Genomic DNA, 17,489 nt, shown 5'->3' with positions numbered 1-17,489 from the left:
GTGATTAGACTCCAGTGGCTGAAAACTCCACTCCTGCATCCTGTTTGTTCTAGGCTCAACTTAGCTCTCTCTGATTTTAAAGCACTAATCACACACTACCTAATAATAATAAAAATTGTGTGCTATCAAGTCGTAACCAACTTATGGTCACTCCATGAACAATGGCGCTTTAAAGGCAAGAGATGAGCAGAGGTGGTTTGCCACTGCCTGCCTCTGCGTACCAGCCCTGATCTTCCGCAGCCAGTTTGGTGAGTAGTAGTTAAGAGTGGGAGTGGCAGAATCTAATCTGGAGAACTGGGTTTGATCCCCCACTCCTCCACATGCAGCCAGCTGGGTGACCTTGGGTCAGTCACAGTGCTCTCAGAGCTGTTCTCTCAAGAACAGTTCTCAGTCAGAGCTCTATCAGCCCCGCGTACTTGACAGGGTGTCTGTTGTGGGGAGAGGAAGAGAAGGAGATTGTAAGCCACTCTGAGACTCCCTTGGGTAGTGAAGGGCTGGGTATAAATCCAATCTCTCCTTCTTCTTCTTCCTTGGTGATCTCCCACATCCACGTACTAATTGTGGCTGACCCTGCTTAGCTTCCAAGCTCCGATAATATCAAGCTAGTCAGGGCTATTCAGGCTGCTACATACTGTCCACATTTCCACAGACTATTAAAAAAAAGTCATGAAGGCTAGAATCTTTGGATGTGATTCACACTGGAGAAGAAATCTTGGTGCTGTCCAAGTCCGCACCCCTGTACACCAGATTCTGTGCTCCTGTTGTAGCTGCAGCAAAATACACACAACCCTGTAAACAGAACCTTGGTGCAACACAGATCCTGTCTACAGCAGCCCAGCTCAGGCAGTGTGCATGCCCCAAGTAGAATGTGCTGGACTAGTGTTTCATCGAGTCCAGCATGTTGCTTCACACAGGGGGCCAACCAGATGCCCTGGAGGGCCAACGAACGGCATAAAGGCTGAGATCTTTCCCTGATATTGCCTCCTAACACTGGTATTCAGAGACTGGCTGCTTCTGAATGCAAAGGTGATATTGGGTTATCATGGCTGACCGTCATTAATGGACTTTTCCTCCATAAATCTGTCTAACCCACTTTTTTAAAGCAGTAAGTGTTCTTACTTTTGTACTCCAGGTGAAATCCCGCAGCAGAGACGCTGATGTCAGAGTAGAAGTGCAAATACAGCTGGTTGGAGGTGCTGTTGAGCAGTGCAGGGACAGTTGTTCCTAGGAGAAAAATACCACAAGGCAAAAGTTGCAGCATCCCCCCCCCCCCAAGGATGGAATGAAGTTACTAGGTAGGATTACTTTTCTACTAACAGAAGACACTTCCATCAGTGGAACACAACTGTCCTCCCTCCCTCCCTTTCCATAACAGCCTATTGATCTTCCTGAAATTCTGCTCTGGGGAGGGGATGGGGGCTCAGGAATGGCCCAAGAGGCAAATCAGGTATCTGCCGTAGGAAGGAGAAATTGGTGGAAATTACACCTTGCCTTCCGTTAGCGGAAAATTCAGTCCAGATCCAAACCCCGTACTGGATTGGGAAGGGTGTGTGTCTGCTGTTCACCATCCTCCCCCTCCTATGGTGTAGGATCACGATGTGGGTGGCTTGGACAAATCTGTCCAACATTGATGGGAAACCTCTGACTCCCTTGTGTGCTTTTCAACAGCCCACATTAAGACACAGAATCTTCACTGCTTCGTTATTCAACTTTTTAAAAAGAGATTAATTTCAAACTTCCATTTAGATTCTACTTAATTGATCTGTTTTAAGCATAGAAAATAATGAATCAGGTTCAGGGCGGCGGGGGCTCTTCTTGCTATTTTGCACACCTCCGCCTTTTCCACTGCCTTTCAAGATCTGGAGGGCAGCTCCTGCCTGATCTTGAGTCTGAGAACGCTGTCCTGGAATACGAACAGCCCGGTTTGCTGTTTGATCAGGCTCTAATGAGGCTGGCAGAACGAGGCTCGGGAAGGCTTTTCCCAAAGAACAGAGACACATTTCATTACATCAAGCTTTCTTTGGTCAGACTAATGGATCGAAAACGGGATTTGGAGATGAGAAGGCCTGTGAAAGATGGGTGAGCAAGAGTCATGGGGGAACCTCTGTCCATGTTCTTCTATGTTTATTGCGTGAAAAACGATGGGGAGGTGTGTGGGGGTCTGGAAGAGAGAGGCAAAGGCAGCCCTGGAGGAAAGAGGAAATACGTAGCTCCAGAAAGCTTTCATGAGAAGCTCCCACTGAATTTTAGAAACTGTGAATGAATGCAGTCTCTCAATAGGCATTGGTCGTTGCAAGGGGAACCACCCACAGATCTTTGGAGAGGACAGAATGACAGGCATAGAGTATTAGATCCAACTGGTATTTCTGCTGGTGAAAAAGGAAATGGGAGGTCTGCTCTTACGTCTAAAAAAGACTATGCTGGGGATCATGAGACCTGCATGGACAAAAGCCATGTGGGGCGGGGACTGTAGTAAAGGGAGAAATTAGCCAAGACAGAGTGAAAAAGCTAGCTGGATCTCACCCATATGGTTGACATTTTCCTTGTTGGGTTTTTAAGCAAGCCCCTGCCTAGTTCAGGCTGCTTCTTATTCCACTACAAGGTCACACAATTCGACATTTGACAAACCTGCACCCTGTGGGCCAGCAGTACTAATGGAGAACATTGCCTTTCTGCCTATTTTGCACATACATGCACAGGAAGGTGCACTTCATTCAGCCTTGTAGCTGCACTTCCCTACTCTGCAAGGCCAAGTGAGCAAGTAAAGCCATGACATGTGGCATTGCATCTGTGTGGTGTGAAAATGCTGGGGGGGGGGGGGGGGAAGGTGTGCACTTATGCAACAACTCTGGATTGCACTAGAAACATGCCAGCCTTGCATGAGTGAGATGTGAGCAGAAGAGGAAAGCGGCAATATTAAAGCCAAATCTGACTATGCAGATAGAAGCAGAGAGACCCCCAAGCCTGCAATATGGTGACTGTAAAAATCTGGGTATTAATCTTAAGAGGCCCAGAGCCCAAACCAGGCCATGGGGTACCAAATGTGTGATGCCAATGAACTGGCATTGGGGCAATGTTTGTCTCTCTCAGACACTGCAGAATCTGGCAGAACTAGGCTATGGTGGCACATGAAATCCTATGGTGGCACATGAAATCCTAAACAGAGCCAGTTTGGTGTAGTGGTTAAGTGCACGGACTCTAATCTGGGAGAGCCGGGTTTGATTCCCCACTCCTCCACTTGCACCTGGCTGGATGGCCTTGGGCAAGCCGTAGCTCTGATAAGATCTGTTCTTGAAAAAGAGCAGTTTCTGTCAAGAGCTCTCTGAGCCCCACCTACTTCACAGGGCGTTTGTTGTGGGGGAGGGGAAGGAAAAGGAGTTTGTAAACCACTCTGAGACACCTTTGGGTAGTGAAGGGCGGGGTATAAATCCAATCTCTTCTCTTCTTCTTCTTCTAAATCTGGTTTTTGCCCCCACTGTGCAAAGCGAGGATGGGACCTTTGCAGGTGAGAGGCAGAGGAAGGGAAGAGGATGTTTTTCTTTTTTTTCTCCCCACTCCTTCCTCTAAGGGCTATTTGTCATCTGCAAACTCTGTCCTCCTCCCACCACCACTTTTGCCCATTGGCCTGGGGAACCCAAGCTTAGAGCCCAGATGGGGAAGGGGCTTGGAAGAAGAGGATGCTGTGGTTGGAGGAAAACCAGAACAGGTTTCCATCATCTGCTCCCTTTGGTGTAGGCACCTCTTGCTCCAGAAGAGAACAGCCTGGAACATCGAGCATCGTGAGTGCTGCGTTAGCCCCACCCCACCCACCCCCTTGCCCTCAAACATGTCATCTTGCATGTGTGACACGCACAAGCATTACCCATAACACATCTGCCTTCCAACTTACCAGAGAAGCTGCCCAGCATGGTGGCTGTGTTATCCCCACCGTCAAATAGTTCTAAAGAATCCCAGTTCTGTTCTGTGACGAAACTGATCACCTGAATCTGGGAAGGAGAACCAGGAAAAAGGAAACCTGTATCACTAACAAGATTTTGATTACCATCAAATTTGACAAGGACCCTAGTTAAACAGCCAATCAAATAATCTGCCCACAGAGAACCCTTCCCACATTGGCTGACCCACCAAGGAAATCCTATCTATTGTGGAGAGTTCTGGGACTTGTTTGAGAGCAATTCATTCAATTCACCACGGATGATGCCTAGACCTATCTGCCCTCATTGTTGCCCCACGTGAATGGAGAGTGCCCTTGAAGATAACTAGTACTCCCAGCAGATGCGTGGGTGGGGGGGATGGTGAGGGTAGGCCAGCTGTCCACAAGGAGCAGAGAATTCAGATATAGCATGAAGAACTCACAAACACATGGTGGTTGAGAGACAGATGGTTGCTTAACTGGTTTCAAGAGGTTTTAATCATGGAACACGGCTAAACCTTTGTCCCTGAAACATTAGTATTCTTGATAGGGGGAGAGTTGAGGGGGGAGAGCATTTAAACTTGAGGATCAGTGTGCTGTAATGATTACAGTGGCCCTGGTCACACTGGGGGAAAAGGTGCGGCTGAAGTGCAGCTTTTTTGAGCCGCCGCGCAGTTGCTCCCCGACATGATCAGATGCCGGGGAAAGCCACAGATCGCGGAGTGAGGCAGCCCGCTGCGCATGTGCACGCCTACACAGTTTGGCCGAGGGCCTCGCATGCTGCCGGAGACAGGCCGCCCGTGCTGCGGATTTTCAGGTAGGTAGTAGTGTTTTGTAGGGTTTTTTTTGATCCACATCTTCGGCCGGAAGAGACGGATCGGGGACGGGTGCGTGCCGCTTCCCAGATGTTGCGGTGGGATTGCGACCGCTTGATGCACCCCTGATCCGTCCCTCTTGCGTATCAAAGCCTCCCGTGTGACCGGGGCCAGTGACAGACTAGGATAACCCAGGTTCAAATCTCCACTCTACCATGAAATGCACTGGGGGACTGGCACAGTCACTCTCTCTCAGTCTAACTTACCTCACAAGATTGTTGGGGAAAAGAAGTCAAGGAAGAGAGAACCCATGAATGACCCCATGAGCTCCTTGAGCAGACAAACATACACACCAGCCCCACAGCTTGAGCTGGTATATTCCAGGGGGGGAAATGCCTCCTTTCTCCCAAGCCCAAGCCAACAGAAAGGCTTCACCTTGGCTCTTGGGAGGGGTATGTGATCATGGCCAGTCAAGCAGTTGATGCCAGGTGTGTGTGATATCTGGGGCTATTTAACACCTGGGAGATCTCCACCCCTCCCTCTTTCCGTGACAGACTCAACCATATCCATATGATGCCTTTTATTGAGGCTAACCTAAATGCCACAAAACACTGTGCATGCTTTTGAGCTCATTAAGACCTCTTCAGCAGGCTAGATGTTGGGAGGGGCTGTGCCTCAGTGGTAGAGCATCTGCTTGGCATGCAGAAGGTCCCTGGTTCAATCCCCGACATCTCCAGGTAAAAGGATCAGATACCGGGTACTGTGAAAGACCTCTACCTGAAACCCAGGAGGGCTACTGCCTGTCTGAGTAGACAATAATGACCTTGATGGACCAATAGTCTGATTCAGTATAATGCAGCTTCATGTGTTCATATGTGAAAGACCTCAGCCTGAGACCCCTGGAGAGCTGATGCTAGTCTGAGTAGACAGAACTGATCTCAAGGGATCCATGGTCCAGTTCAGCATAAAGCACCTTCATGCGTTTATCAATAAAAAATGAAGGAGGGGGATGGAGGCGGATTCTCCAGTTCCACAGCTAAAACCCTGTCATGCCAGCTAGATGCTGGAGTGTTAGATGCTGGCAGGCTTACAGACTGTGGTTTAATTGCTCCACTTACTCACCCATCCCTACCTTTGGGAGAAGTGCAGAAATGAGCAGGTGGCCGTAGAGCCAAATGGGAACTCTTTTGTTTCCCAGCAAGGAGACTGCTCTAGACTGGCCAGGAACAGAGGGCTCTTCTCCCCTTGATTCTGTACTGACTTCTGCCTGGGACCATAGTGTTCTTGGTGGAAAGGCAGCAAGATTAAGTGACAGAAAGTGTTCCAAAGGCTGTCACAATTTTTAGTTGGCAGGTGCAGGGAGAACTATCCCTGTGGAAAACGTTTAAGCTGGGCTGAGAGCTTGTGACAGGCCCAAGGTCACCTAGCAGACTTCCATGGCTGATCGGGGGATTGGAACATGGTTGAACCAGGCTGTAGCCTGATGCTCTAACCCCTCTATGTCTTCTTTATTCTGTCACATACACCTTGAAAATGGGGCCTTCATGAATTCCTCCCCATTTTCACCATGAGACCACAAATCCATCTGTAGCTGTGCCCAACTTCTCCTCTGCTTAATGCAACAGAGGGGAAAAGGTGTGTCTTGGGAGTAAAGATCATAAACCATGATTGGTGGCATTATAACTTGTTTTCCTGATTGATTTATCTTGAATAACAACTTTGTAGGGACTTTAAAGAGAGAAAAAAGAGAGACTCAAACCTTCAGAGTCATCTCTGCTGAAATGCTGATGACCCCCGTTGAGCCTCTCCTGATCAGGCTGGCCGTGTGACTCCCTGCATAATTATCCCCATAGTGAAGATTTACGATATTAGGAAGCTAGAGAGTTGCTTCAGTTCTCCACCTCTCGATCCCCACCCCCAAAACTTCCTCTTTTTGGAAAAGCATAAATATTCAGAAGTTCTAATTCTAGGGCGATGTGCAGGATTCAGGAGAGACCAGCATGTATTTACTGTCAGGGATATAAATTAATTCACCCAGGAAAGAGCTGCCTCTGGAATGAATAATTCATATTAGATGCGTTTGCTGCTGCACTGATTACATAAAATCCTCATCGTCCTGACACCGCCGCAAAGAACACTTTCATTCCCATTGTCTCCTCTGCTTTGGCATTGCTTCACCTTAACCTACGAAACAAAATGGGGTGGATGGATCCCTACAGGGCTGGGCAACTAATGAATCAGGACCCTGATCTAGACCTCCACTCCATCTTGGTCACTAACCCAGCCTCCATGTATAAGGGGAGAAATATCTGGGTTGATTCCCATGAAACAGAATTCACAGGCTTGGGGGGGATGGATCCAACTTTTGAACAGTTTCAAAGTCACGTGTGATTTTCATGTTGTCTTCAGTTCCCATGCACACAATTCTCCCTCTGGATCAGGACATATACACTTGAAGCTGCCGTATACTGAATCAGACTCCTGGTCCATCGAAGTCAGTATTGCCTTCTCAGAATGGCAGTGTCTCTCCAGGGTCTCAGGCAAGGGGTCTTTAGCACCACCTCCTCCTTTTAACAGAAGGTGCTAAGGATTCAACCCAGGACCTTTCGCATGCCAATCAGATGCTCTACCACTGAGCCATGGCCCCTCCCCCACCATGGTATACGTGCAGAAGGAACTTCAATCTCCCCCACCCCAGATGATATGCTCCTACCCTGAACTGAAAGAGTCCAGGGAAGGAACTATTTGGCCCACTAATGTCCTCTGGCTCTCCCCCCCTACAGCATTTCTGTCCAGGGTAGGGACGGCTGAAAGTCCATCAGCATAGGTCATATGGTCTCAATCCAGAGTGGGAACTGAGGATGACACACAAGATATGTGTTACTTCAAACCTGCTCACAAGTTGGTTCTAGGGTCCCCCCACCCTGTGCACTCCAACTCGTAGAAATTGATCTTCAGACCCAGCCCCTGCAGAGTTGAGGGCAGGGCAGGTGCAATGGAAAAAAAATGTCTGAACCTTAATAGGTTCCCCTATTTTTTTTCTTCTTGGTTTGCTTATTTATGATATGCTCTGTCTTTCAGCAAGAGCTACCAAGGCGGATGACCATGAAACCAGCAATAAACCATAAACAGTGACAGTAAGCTTCCCAGGAACATCTGGATCCTACTGTTAAAAGAATTTTGTCCCGTGAGGAAGCCTTGTTTGTGTCGCAGAGGATTCTGGGGCGTATTCTGGGGCACGTGCTCCATTCAAGCAGGATGATGGCTAGAGCATCAACCACCCTGTGAACATATGAAGCTGCCTGCTACTGAATCAGACTGTTGGTCAACAAGGTCAGTCTTGTCTGATGAACAGTGGCTCTCCGGAGCGCAGGTGGAGGTCTTTCACACCACCTACAATTGGTAGAAAGTGCTGTCAAGTCACAGTTAACTTATGGTGACCACATAGGGGTTTCAAGGCAAGATATGAAAAGAGAAGGAGGAGGAGGAGTTAGATTTATACCCCGCCTTTCACTTGGCATCTCAGAGCAGCTTACAGTCTCCTTTCCCTTCCCCTCCCCACAACAGATACCCTGTGAGGTAGGTGAGACAGAGAGAGCTATGAGAGAACTGCTCTTGAGAGAACAGCTCTGAGAGAACTGTGGCTTGCCCAAGGTCACCCAGCAGCTGCATGTAGAGGACTGGGGAATCAAACCTGGTTCTCCAGATTAGAGTCCACCACTCTTAACTTCTATACCAAACTGGCTCGCCATTGCCTGCCTCTGTGTAGCAGCCCTGGACTTCCCTGGAGGCCTCCCATCCCAATACTAACCAGGCCCGACTCTGCCTAGCTTCTGAGACCCGATGCGATCAGGCTAGCCTGGGCCATCCAGGTTAGTGCATATCACCTGCTCCCTGGTCTTTTTCACTGGAGTTGCTGAAGAATGAACCTTTTGTGTGCAAATACGATGTTGCACCACTGAGCTACGGTCCTTTCCCAAACCTGCGGCTGAGCGTTGCAGGAGGCAGGGAGTCAGTCAGCTGTGTCTCAGGAGAGGTCCTCTGCCTCTACTTAGGATTCCACCAAAAAACCCTGCCAATTAACATCCAGGGAACCTTCGAGTCCACCAAAGCTTAGCCTGAAAATTATGGGCTGGAGTGGTGGTGGTGGTGGTGGGGAGCTTCAGTTTTCTGACTGTTTTCCTTATTCCATCACCTTTTTAAAACCTCATTGAGCTGTTAGCAGCTTTGCATCAAGGAGGCTCTCATGCAGCATACTCTAAACAAAAGCGGGGAGAAAGTGTCTTAATAGCAGAGTGGCACTTCCCCCTTGCAAACAAATGAATGAATTATCACTTTCTGGAATTGCAAGCGCCAAGCGCTTTGCAACAACACCTCAACAGTTTAACAGTCTTGTTCCTCTAAAAGTGTGGTTCTCTCTCCCCCACCCCGTCACGCCTGGAGGAATTATTAACAACCATGCAAATAAGTCAGAAGAAAGCCAGGGCAGAATTAACTATTTATGAAAGAACAACAAAATTCATGTAACAAAATGAATCTGTTAATTAGCTTTAGCACCCAAGGAAAAACTTGGCAGTTGCCCATTTGGAAGCCACAAGAAGCTGATTTTAATTGTTTCTCTCTTCCTTGCCTGCTGAAGCAGATCCATTATCAACAAGGGCAGAAGTGAAATTACCTCAGGCTGGGAAAATTCAAGGGCTTCCTGATCCTTTTGAATTCAACTGAGTCCACTGAGTTACCTTGGACTGTGTGTGCTCAACCCTGAGCCCTCATTAGCCACAGTAAGGATATAAAAGTGTTCAACATCGACTTCTGCCGTATGAAGCCTCTGGATTGGCCAACTCCTGAATAAATTCCCCTTGTCTCACCTACAGAGTTATACCTTCCCACCATGGCACTTTCCCCTCAAGCCCTTGTGCCCTCACCATGGCTCCAGTTAATACTTTAGCTACGGCTCCAGCAAGTGACTTCAGGGAGTTCTGGCTGGGAGAACAGCTCTCCAAGAGAGCCAGTTTGGTGTAGTGGTTAAGTGCGCGGACTCTAATCTGGGAGAACCGGGTTTGATTCCCCACTCCTCCACTTGCACCTGGCTGGATGACCTTGGGCAAGCCATAGTTCTGATAAGAGCTATCCTTGAAAAAGAGCAGTTTCTGTTGAGAGCTCTCTCAGCCCCACCTACCTCACGGGGTATCTGTTGTGGGGAGGGGAAGGGAAAGGAGTTTGTAAGCCGCTCTGAGACACCTTCGGGTAGTGAAGGGCCATGGGGTATAAACCCAATCTCTTCTTCTTCTTCAAGTTGTGTAGGCTGCCCATCTTTCTTTCAATAGATGGCCAGTAGCAAGGAAAAGGGGGGCGGAGAGGTAGGTAGGTAGGGGAGCTTTTGAATTCACAGAATTGTATGGAGACAGAAGGATCAACCCCACGCCCTAGTGCTGGGAAAATTCTATCGAATGCTGCTCACTAGCAACACATTTGATCTCGAGCCAGGATAACTGCACCCAAACAGCGTGAGGCACTCCAAACATGGTGTCTTTGGTGGGGAGGACCAGGCTGGGTGTCATCCAGCATCACAACTCTGCATCTAACATCTACACACAACACAGACTACTGCAGGACTTTACATCCTGTTCTAGCATCTCCCCACCCCCCAGTTTTTATTCTATTTATTTAGTTTTTATAACATACAGCCTGAATAAGAGATATGGAGAACTTGAAAGTTTGCACACTGGTATGTAGCATTTGGTTAGTTCTGGATGCCTGGAAAATCGCAAACTGCAGGAATGTTCTGCCGCCCTCTTCATCATGCAACCTACTCTGCCCAATGGGGCGGGCTGTTATCAGGATGGGGGTGGGACAACAGACCAGAAGTCCATGGGCACCTGGAAAACTAACATCTTTTATTCCAGCACAAGCTTTCGTGAGTCAGATGCGTATTGGAAGGGAGGCATTTTAAAAACTGATTTATAAGCAAAATTACTGGGGTGAGGGGAACAAGAGAAGGAGTTGAAGCAGAGAGGGGTTCGATGTGATTCCTGTCACAAATCTTTTAGGTATGAGTCTCTTTGTAAGGGGCTGGATATTGGATGCAGTTGTTACACAAAAAGGATGAAGAGAGAGAGGTCGGGGTTCTAGCTTCTTGTAGGGCACCGATAAGAAAATAAGGACAAACAACAGCAAATCAAGGAAGAAGACAGTTTAAAGCAGGACAACAGATGATAATGTCAAAATTAGAGGATTCCAAACATAGCTGAACTGGGATAGAAAAAGAGTTTTCTAAGAGAAAAAGTGTACCCCCCACCCCACCCCAGAAACTTCTACCTGTATTCCGGCTCCTTCAGGGACAGTTATTTTCCACACACAGTTGAGGCTGTTTAAGTAGGGTTCAGGGAATCCAGGGGACAAGATGGTCCCTTTCCGCTCAGTTAAATTTCCACCACAGGGCACTGGAATGAAAAGGCGAGAGATCCTGACATGTCAACTATATGCACTGTAGAAGCCTAGTTGCCTTCCCGGCCTGATTGCTGCCCCTCTGTTGAAAGTGTTTCCGCATACATTGCTTGTAATTACTTTCCATTCCCTCCCCAACATACTGTTGCCATGCAAGCCTATCAATGTGTTTTTATGGACTGTGCAAAGGGACTGTACAACATGGTGACCTAAAAATACCTGTTGAGACTGCACACCTGAAAGAGGGACACCTTCTTTTAGCGTTACTGCTCCAGTGGTATTCCAGAGTTACCAGCCATCTTGCCTGCTGTGAGATGAAGCAGTGCCATAAGCCTGCACAAAGCCTCAGACGCCATGCCATGGAAAACACGAGAACTCCAGACGCCATTAGGAGTTTCTTCCAGCATATGTAGGCAACCCCTTTCCCCCCTCCTCCAGACCTGCAAAGCTGTACGTAGCTCAGAGACTCTATTCATGGTTGCTTAGCAACTAATCGCTCCCATCAGCAAGCCGGCTAGGGCCATCAAGAGACAATAGCCTTAGCCTGATGACTCATCTCACCTGCATCCAGGTGCCAGCCTCCAGTCTAAGTTTCTAGATCTCAATATTGACCACTCCTTAGTCCCCCTCCCCTCTTCCAGCCAGCCAATAGCATGTTTTCAGGGACGGACTAACAGGAGGTGTGACTAGGGGATGTGGCCAGCTCGACCTGCCCCTCTCACCCCAGCTAATAAAAGCTGAGACACAAACACATGGTCTCTCTCTACCTCCACACGACCCCTATCAAAGCTTTAACCCTCATGTCCCACTTGCTATCCCAATACCCTGCCTCCATCTTTAAACACAGATCTGCAGCTAGAGTCCACATGGTTCTGCCGGTTCAGAGCACGTGTTCCCCATTTTCTATTCCTAACCCCTCCATTCTTCGATTGGAACGGCTCAATCTACGAGGACAGGTAACTATTTCCCAAACCAACGAATACCTGCTCATGCAAACGTGCTTATAATCTCTCTGTATTTCTTAGACCGGTGTATATGAATGTGTGCTTGTGTATTGTCTGAATGAAAATAATCTTCAGTAAAGAATAATAATTGACCTAACCCGGTCTCTGTGTCTCTTACTGGGAACTATAATAGAAAATGGAACCTCTGTATACACTGGTGAATACTCCCTAATTTGCCTATTGCCAATTAATAATCATAACTTCCCCAATATTAATTAAGAAATTAAGGCAATTTGGCTAACAATACCCTTCGGGGGGAGGGGGGGAAAGAAGGATCTTGTTAATACTGTGTATCCCTGTGTAGCACTAAGCTTTGATCTTCACTGGAAATATTTGTATCGAATCTTTACCTTTGACTCCTGTGCACATTTTTTGGAACTGTTCATAACCACTGATCTCCTGACACTTTTGTGGGTGGGCACAGAGGATGCAACTCTGTTGCCCTGGCAACAGGCCTGATGTTCCCTGCTTTACTGCTCTGTATAAGCAGCTCCAACACTGACGACTGGGGGCTAAGACTCTTCCCTGGATTCAGCTCCAGTTGCACGTAGTTACAGCCATCTTTTGTTAAGGAAGAGAGTTAGAGTACATCTTATAGAAAGCAATGCAGAAAGGACTGAGAACATTTAATTTCAAGGGCTTGTGTGAACCTTGCCCATCCACTTTGCGCTGTGTGTGAAAGAATGTGCATTTGGACCTTGTCTAGTGGACTACATGAGAATGAATCAGGGCAAGGATGCATTGGCTCAGGTGCCTAGGCAATGGGGAAGTGTTTCACCTGATACCCTTTAAAAACACCAAGCGGGGGGTGGGTGGGTTGTGGGACATAAAAAGCTAAACATGGCTTCTGGACCTGTCTCTCCACAAGTGTTTTGTCAGGAGGAGAAAGGTGTTTTAGCTGTGGATTTTGCTGTGGCTCACAATTTCAGATCAGTGCTAACATTGTGTTTCTTTCCTTTTTTCCAAAAAAAAGCTTGTAAACAAACATACAACTTTTACCTGGTGTGCCCGTACCCTAGTTTATGTGCACTTAAAAAAAATTATAACTCTGTGCCAAGGAAATGGAAATCTGAGATCAAGAAATAATGAGTAAGTTGCGCAGCTCGGTTTTTTCGTGTTTGATTGGAGAAACGCGCACAGTGATGACAGGACTCTGGCTGGTGAGACTCTCCGAGGCACAAAATGCAGAGGGTATGACGGTCGGGAGGACCAAGTTTGCTGCTGCAACCCTTGCACCTGTTGAAAAAAACCCACTTCTTCTCCATAAAAGAAGCGAAGAAGAGGGAATGTTGAGGAGGGGGGGTAGCCCGAAGGCCTGACTGAGGTAAAGCAGCAACCTCCCCCTCAGCAGAAAATAAAAGGGTGGGGTTTTTTAGGTTTTTTGAAGGAACGACGAAGAAAAAGAATAAACTGAGGAAAAAATCCAAAGAGCCGTGAGGCAGAAAGCCAAAACACGCGAACCGATCAGACTGATGAAGAAAAAGGTCTTTCCAACGTGGTGGTAACAAAGGAACTGGCGGGATGTCCGCGCCCACCCCTCGGGGCATTCGCAGTGGGGATCCTGCGCATGCCCGAGGTCTGGGCGCGAAAATCCATTAAAAGAGCTTGCTACAGCACCGATCGATCCAGCACGTGCGCACTACATCCCATGGGTGTGAAGCACAGAGACCACGTCGAAAATCTATGGCTTGCCCAAGGTCATCCAGCAGGTGCAAGTGAAGGAGTGGGGAATCAAACCCGGTTCTCCCAGATTAGAGTCTGCGCACTTAACCACTACACCAAACTGGCTCACTTATGACAGCTCTGTAGAGTTTTCAAGGCAAGAGATGAAGAGAGGTTGTTTGCCATTGCCAGCCTCTGTGTAGCAACCCTGGACTTGCTAGGTGGTCTCCCATCTGTCAAACCTGGGCCTTGCTTGCCAAATATTTCCTATTTCCTACACTCATGTTCTGTTTTCATTCTATTGGTTGTGGATTCACATGTATTCTTATACACTTCCTGTATTGCACACAACCTTGCTCTTTCCCATTGCTATTTATCATCTCTGCTGGGAATGGGGGTGGGTGGGAGTGGACGTGTTTGGCTTTCTGCTTTGCTTGGTTAGTGTCAGCTCGTAACTGTTCTCACACAGGGGCCTCCTGTGTGTGTTGAGAACACCTTGGGAAGTGTATGATCTCATCATTCTGTGTGACCTCGTAGTCTGGGGAGTTTCTAGATAATGTAACCATTAGCATGCAGGTGGGGGGCAGTCACAAGGGCAGGCACAGACGTGTGGCAGGCTGAATGGGAGCAGTGATTGGTTGCTTGGCATCTGTGGAATTTCTTGCTTTCAGTATATTGGCGGAACTGGCGCCTGGGCCCCAGTTCCGACACAGAAGCTGTCTATGCTTGGAACCTCTCTACCTCTTAATAAACAAATCTTGTTGCTACAAGAGTGTTTGTGAGAGTGATTGCATCCAGGACTTGACACCATCCAAGCACTAACCAGGGCTGACCCTGCTTAGCTTCCCAGATTTGATTTGGACTAGTCTGAGTTATACAGGTCAGGCGCATAGCAACCTGAATAGCTGAGCTTGTCAGACCTCAGAAGCTAATCGGGATCAGCACTGGTTAGTAATTGGATGGGAGATCCCTGATGAAGACAAGGGTTACTACGCAGAGGCAGGAAATGGCAAGCTGCTTTTTTTGCTCAACTCTTGCCTTGAAAACCCCATGAAGGGTTGCCATGAGTTAGTTGTGACTTGACACCACTTAAAGTGACATGGACTGCCTGACAAGGTCTTGAGAGAGCAGGAGGAAGGTTGCAGGCTTTAACTTGTAAGGGAAATTACAGCTGTTTCTATACAAATGCTCGAAGTGTCCGAGGTAAAATCGGGGAGTTGGAGTGCTTGGTGAGGGAGGGAAAAATAGACATTGTGGGTATTTCTGAAACTTGGTGGGATGAGGAAAATCAGTGGGATACAGTGATTCCCGGTTATATATTATATCGGAAGGATAGGGGAGGAAGGGTTGGAGGTGGGGTGGCTCCGTATGTCAGAGAGAGTATAAAGTCCAGAAAGATTGAGAGGCTAAGAGAATTGGATTTGCTTCTGGATATTCTATGGGTTGAAATAGGGGCCCCAAAAGGAAACTTAACACTGGGAGTTTGTTATCGCCCACCGGATCAAAAGATAGAGGAGGATTATAAAATGATGAATGAATTAAAGATAGCAGCTAGACAAAAAACCTGTGCCGTAATAGGTGATTTTAACTACCCACACATTGATTGGGTCAATATGTGTTCTAGTCGAGAAAAAGAGATTGAGTTTCTAGACACTCTAAATGACTGTGCTATGGAGCAGATGGTCACGGAACCTACCAGGGGAGAGGCAATCCTTGATTTGGTCCAAAGTAACACTCAAGACCTGGTGAGAGATGTGAAAGTGATTGCATCGCTTGGAAACAGTGATCATAATGTTGTTGAGTTCATCATTTGTACAAATAGAGAATTGGCCAAAAAGACTCACACAACCATTTTTAACTTTAAAAGGGGTAATTTCTCTGATATGAGGGGACACGTGGGGAGGAAACTGAAAGGAAAAGTAGAAAGGGTCAAAACAATTGGGGAAGCTTGGGATCTATTTAAAACTACGATCCTAGAAGCTCAAAAAATATATATTCCGCAGGTTAGGAAAGGCACAAAAAGGTATAGGAAAAAGCCTGCATGGTTAACAAACAGAGTAATGGAGGCTGTAAAAAGTAAAAAGAATTCCTTTAAGCAGTGGAAAGCTAGTCACAGTGAGGCTGATAAAACGGAACACAGGCTATGGCAAATAAAATGCAAGTCTGAGGTCAGGCAGGCAAAAAGGGAATATGAGGAGCATATAGCAAAAAACGTAAAAACCAACAATAAAACTTTCTTCAAATACATTAGAAACAGGAAACCAGCCAGGGAGGCAGTGGGGCCCTTGGACGACCAAGGGGTAAAAGGAGTATTGAAGGATGATAGGGAAATGGCTGAGAAGCTAAATGCATTTTTTGCAGAACCGCTGATTTTGGGAGGGGTGTTGAAAGACCTGAGTCAGATTGAGGTGACGAGAGAGGAGGTCCTAAAACTGATAGACAACTTAAAAACTGATAAATCACCAGGCCCAGATGGCCTCAGACACCATGCCATGGCACAAGGACAAAGAAGTCCAAATGCCATGAGGAGCTCCCTCAGTCACACGCAGGCAAACCCCCCCCCCCATCTACCTGCAAGACTGCACGTAACAGAGGTTCCACACACGATTGCTTGGAAACTAATCTCTTCCCCATCAACAGGCTCTGCTAAGCCCATCAAGAAACAATACCCCTAGCTCAGTGACTCATACCCTCTTCATCCAGGTGCCACTCTTCAGTCCAAGTTACTAGCTCTCAATATTGATCACTCCTTAGTTCCCCTCCCCTCTTCCTGCCAGCCAATAGCATGTTTTTGGGACATACTAGTAGGAGGTGGGCCAAGACATGTGACCAGCCTGGCACAACCCCCCAAGCCCCCCCCTTAAAAGGGAGCACTCTTGCTCTGGCTCTCCCCCCCCCACGACCCCTATATCTGCTTCTGAAACTTGTGGGGCCCCCTTGCCTCAAGACTCTGGAACTGCAGCTAGAGTCCCACATGCTTTTCTGCTGGTTCAGTCTGCACGCTTCCTTTTCCTAGCATAAATCCCATTTTCTAGAGTTTCCTTATTTTTCCATTTGGAAGACTTCATCTCTTCAGGATCAGGTAAAAGTATTGCCAAACCAACACAACTCCTGCTAAAGTGAATGTGCTATCCCAATCTCTCTAAGCTTCTTAGCCCTGTATAATTGTGTGTGTGTTTGTGTAATATTTGAATGTGTATAAAATACAGTAAAAGACTTTGATTTTAACTAATATCAGCCTGCTTGTCTGTTACTGGTGCTCTGGATAAGTGACAGCCTCTGTATATACAGGTGAAAGCTCCCTTTGCCGATTGCTTATTAATAATAATTCATAATTCCCCAATATTGATCAGAAAACAGAGCAATTTAGCTAACAGCCGTCTCTTATGTTCTTATGATATACTGAAGTATTTGTTGTTGTTGTTGTTCAGTCACATAGTCGAGTCCAACTCTTCGTGACCCCATGGACCACATCACGCCAGGCCCTCCTGTCTTCCGTCATGCTCTGGAGTTTGCTTAATTTCATGTTCATTGCATCGATAACACAGTCTAACCATCTCATCCTTTGTTGTCCCCTTCTTCCTTTTCCTTCAGTCTTTCTCAGCATCAGGGTCTTCTCCAGTGAGTGCTCCCTTCTCATTTGGTGGC

The 17,489-nt window shown here is 47.3% G+C and overlaps 1 protein-coding gene across 1 annotated transcript in view; it reads right to left on the bottom strand.

The window, feature by feature from the left end:
* Positions 1-17,489, bottom strand: part of CSMD2 (CUB and Sushi multiple domains 2) — a 268,238-nt gene that overhangs the window by 144,916 nt on the left and 105,833 nt on the right. Inside the window, exons 17-19 of the mRNA XM_015424095.1 lie at positions 11,047-11,171; positions 3,890-3,986; positions 1,120-1,224 (exon numbers count right to left, since the gene is read on the bottom strand). Of these exons, the coding sequence (XP_015279581.1) occupies positions 1,120-1,224; positions 3,890-3,986; positions 11,047-11,171 (327 nt within the window). The remainder of the gene's footprint in view (positions 1-1,119; positions 1,225-3,889; positions 3,987-11,046; positions 11,172-17,489) is intronic.

This window comes from Gekko japonicus, unplaced genomic scaffold (genome assembly GCF_001447785.1).
Source record: "Gekko japonicus isolate JY-2015 unplaced genomic scaffold, Gekko_japonicus_V1.1 scaffold877, whole genome shotgun sequence".
In the NCBI taxonomy this organism is placed as follows: domain Eukaryota; kingdom Metazoa; phylum Chordata; class Lepidosauria; order Squamata; family Gekkonidae; genus Gekko; species Gekko japonicus.
The sequence above is the reverse complement of the archived record's forward strand: the minus strand, read 5'-3'. Positions and strand labels throughout refer to the sequence as shown.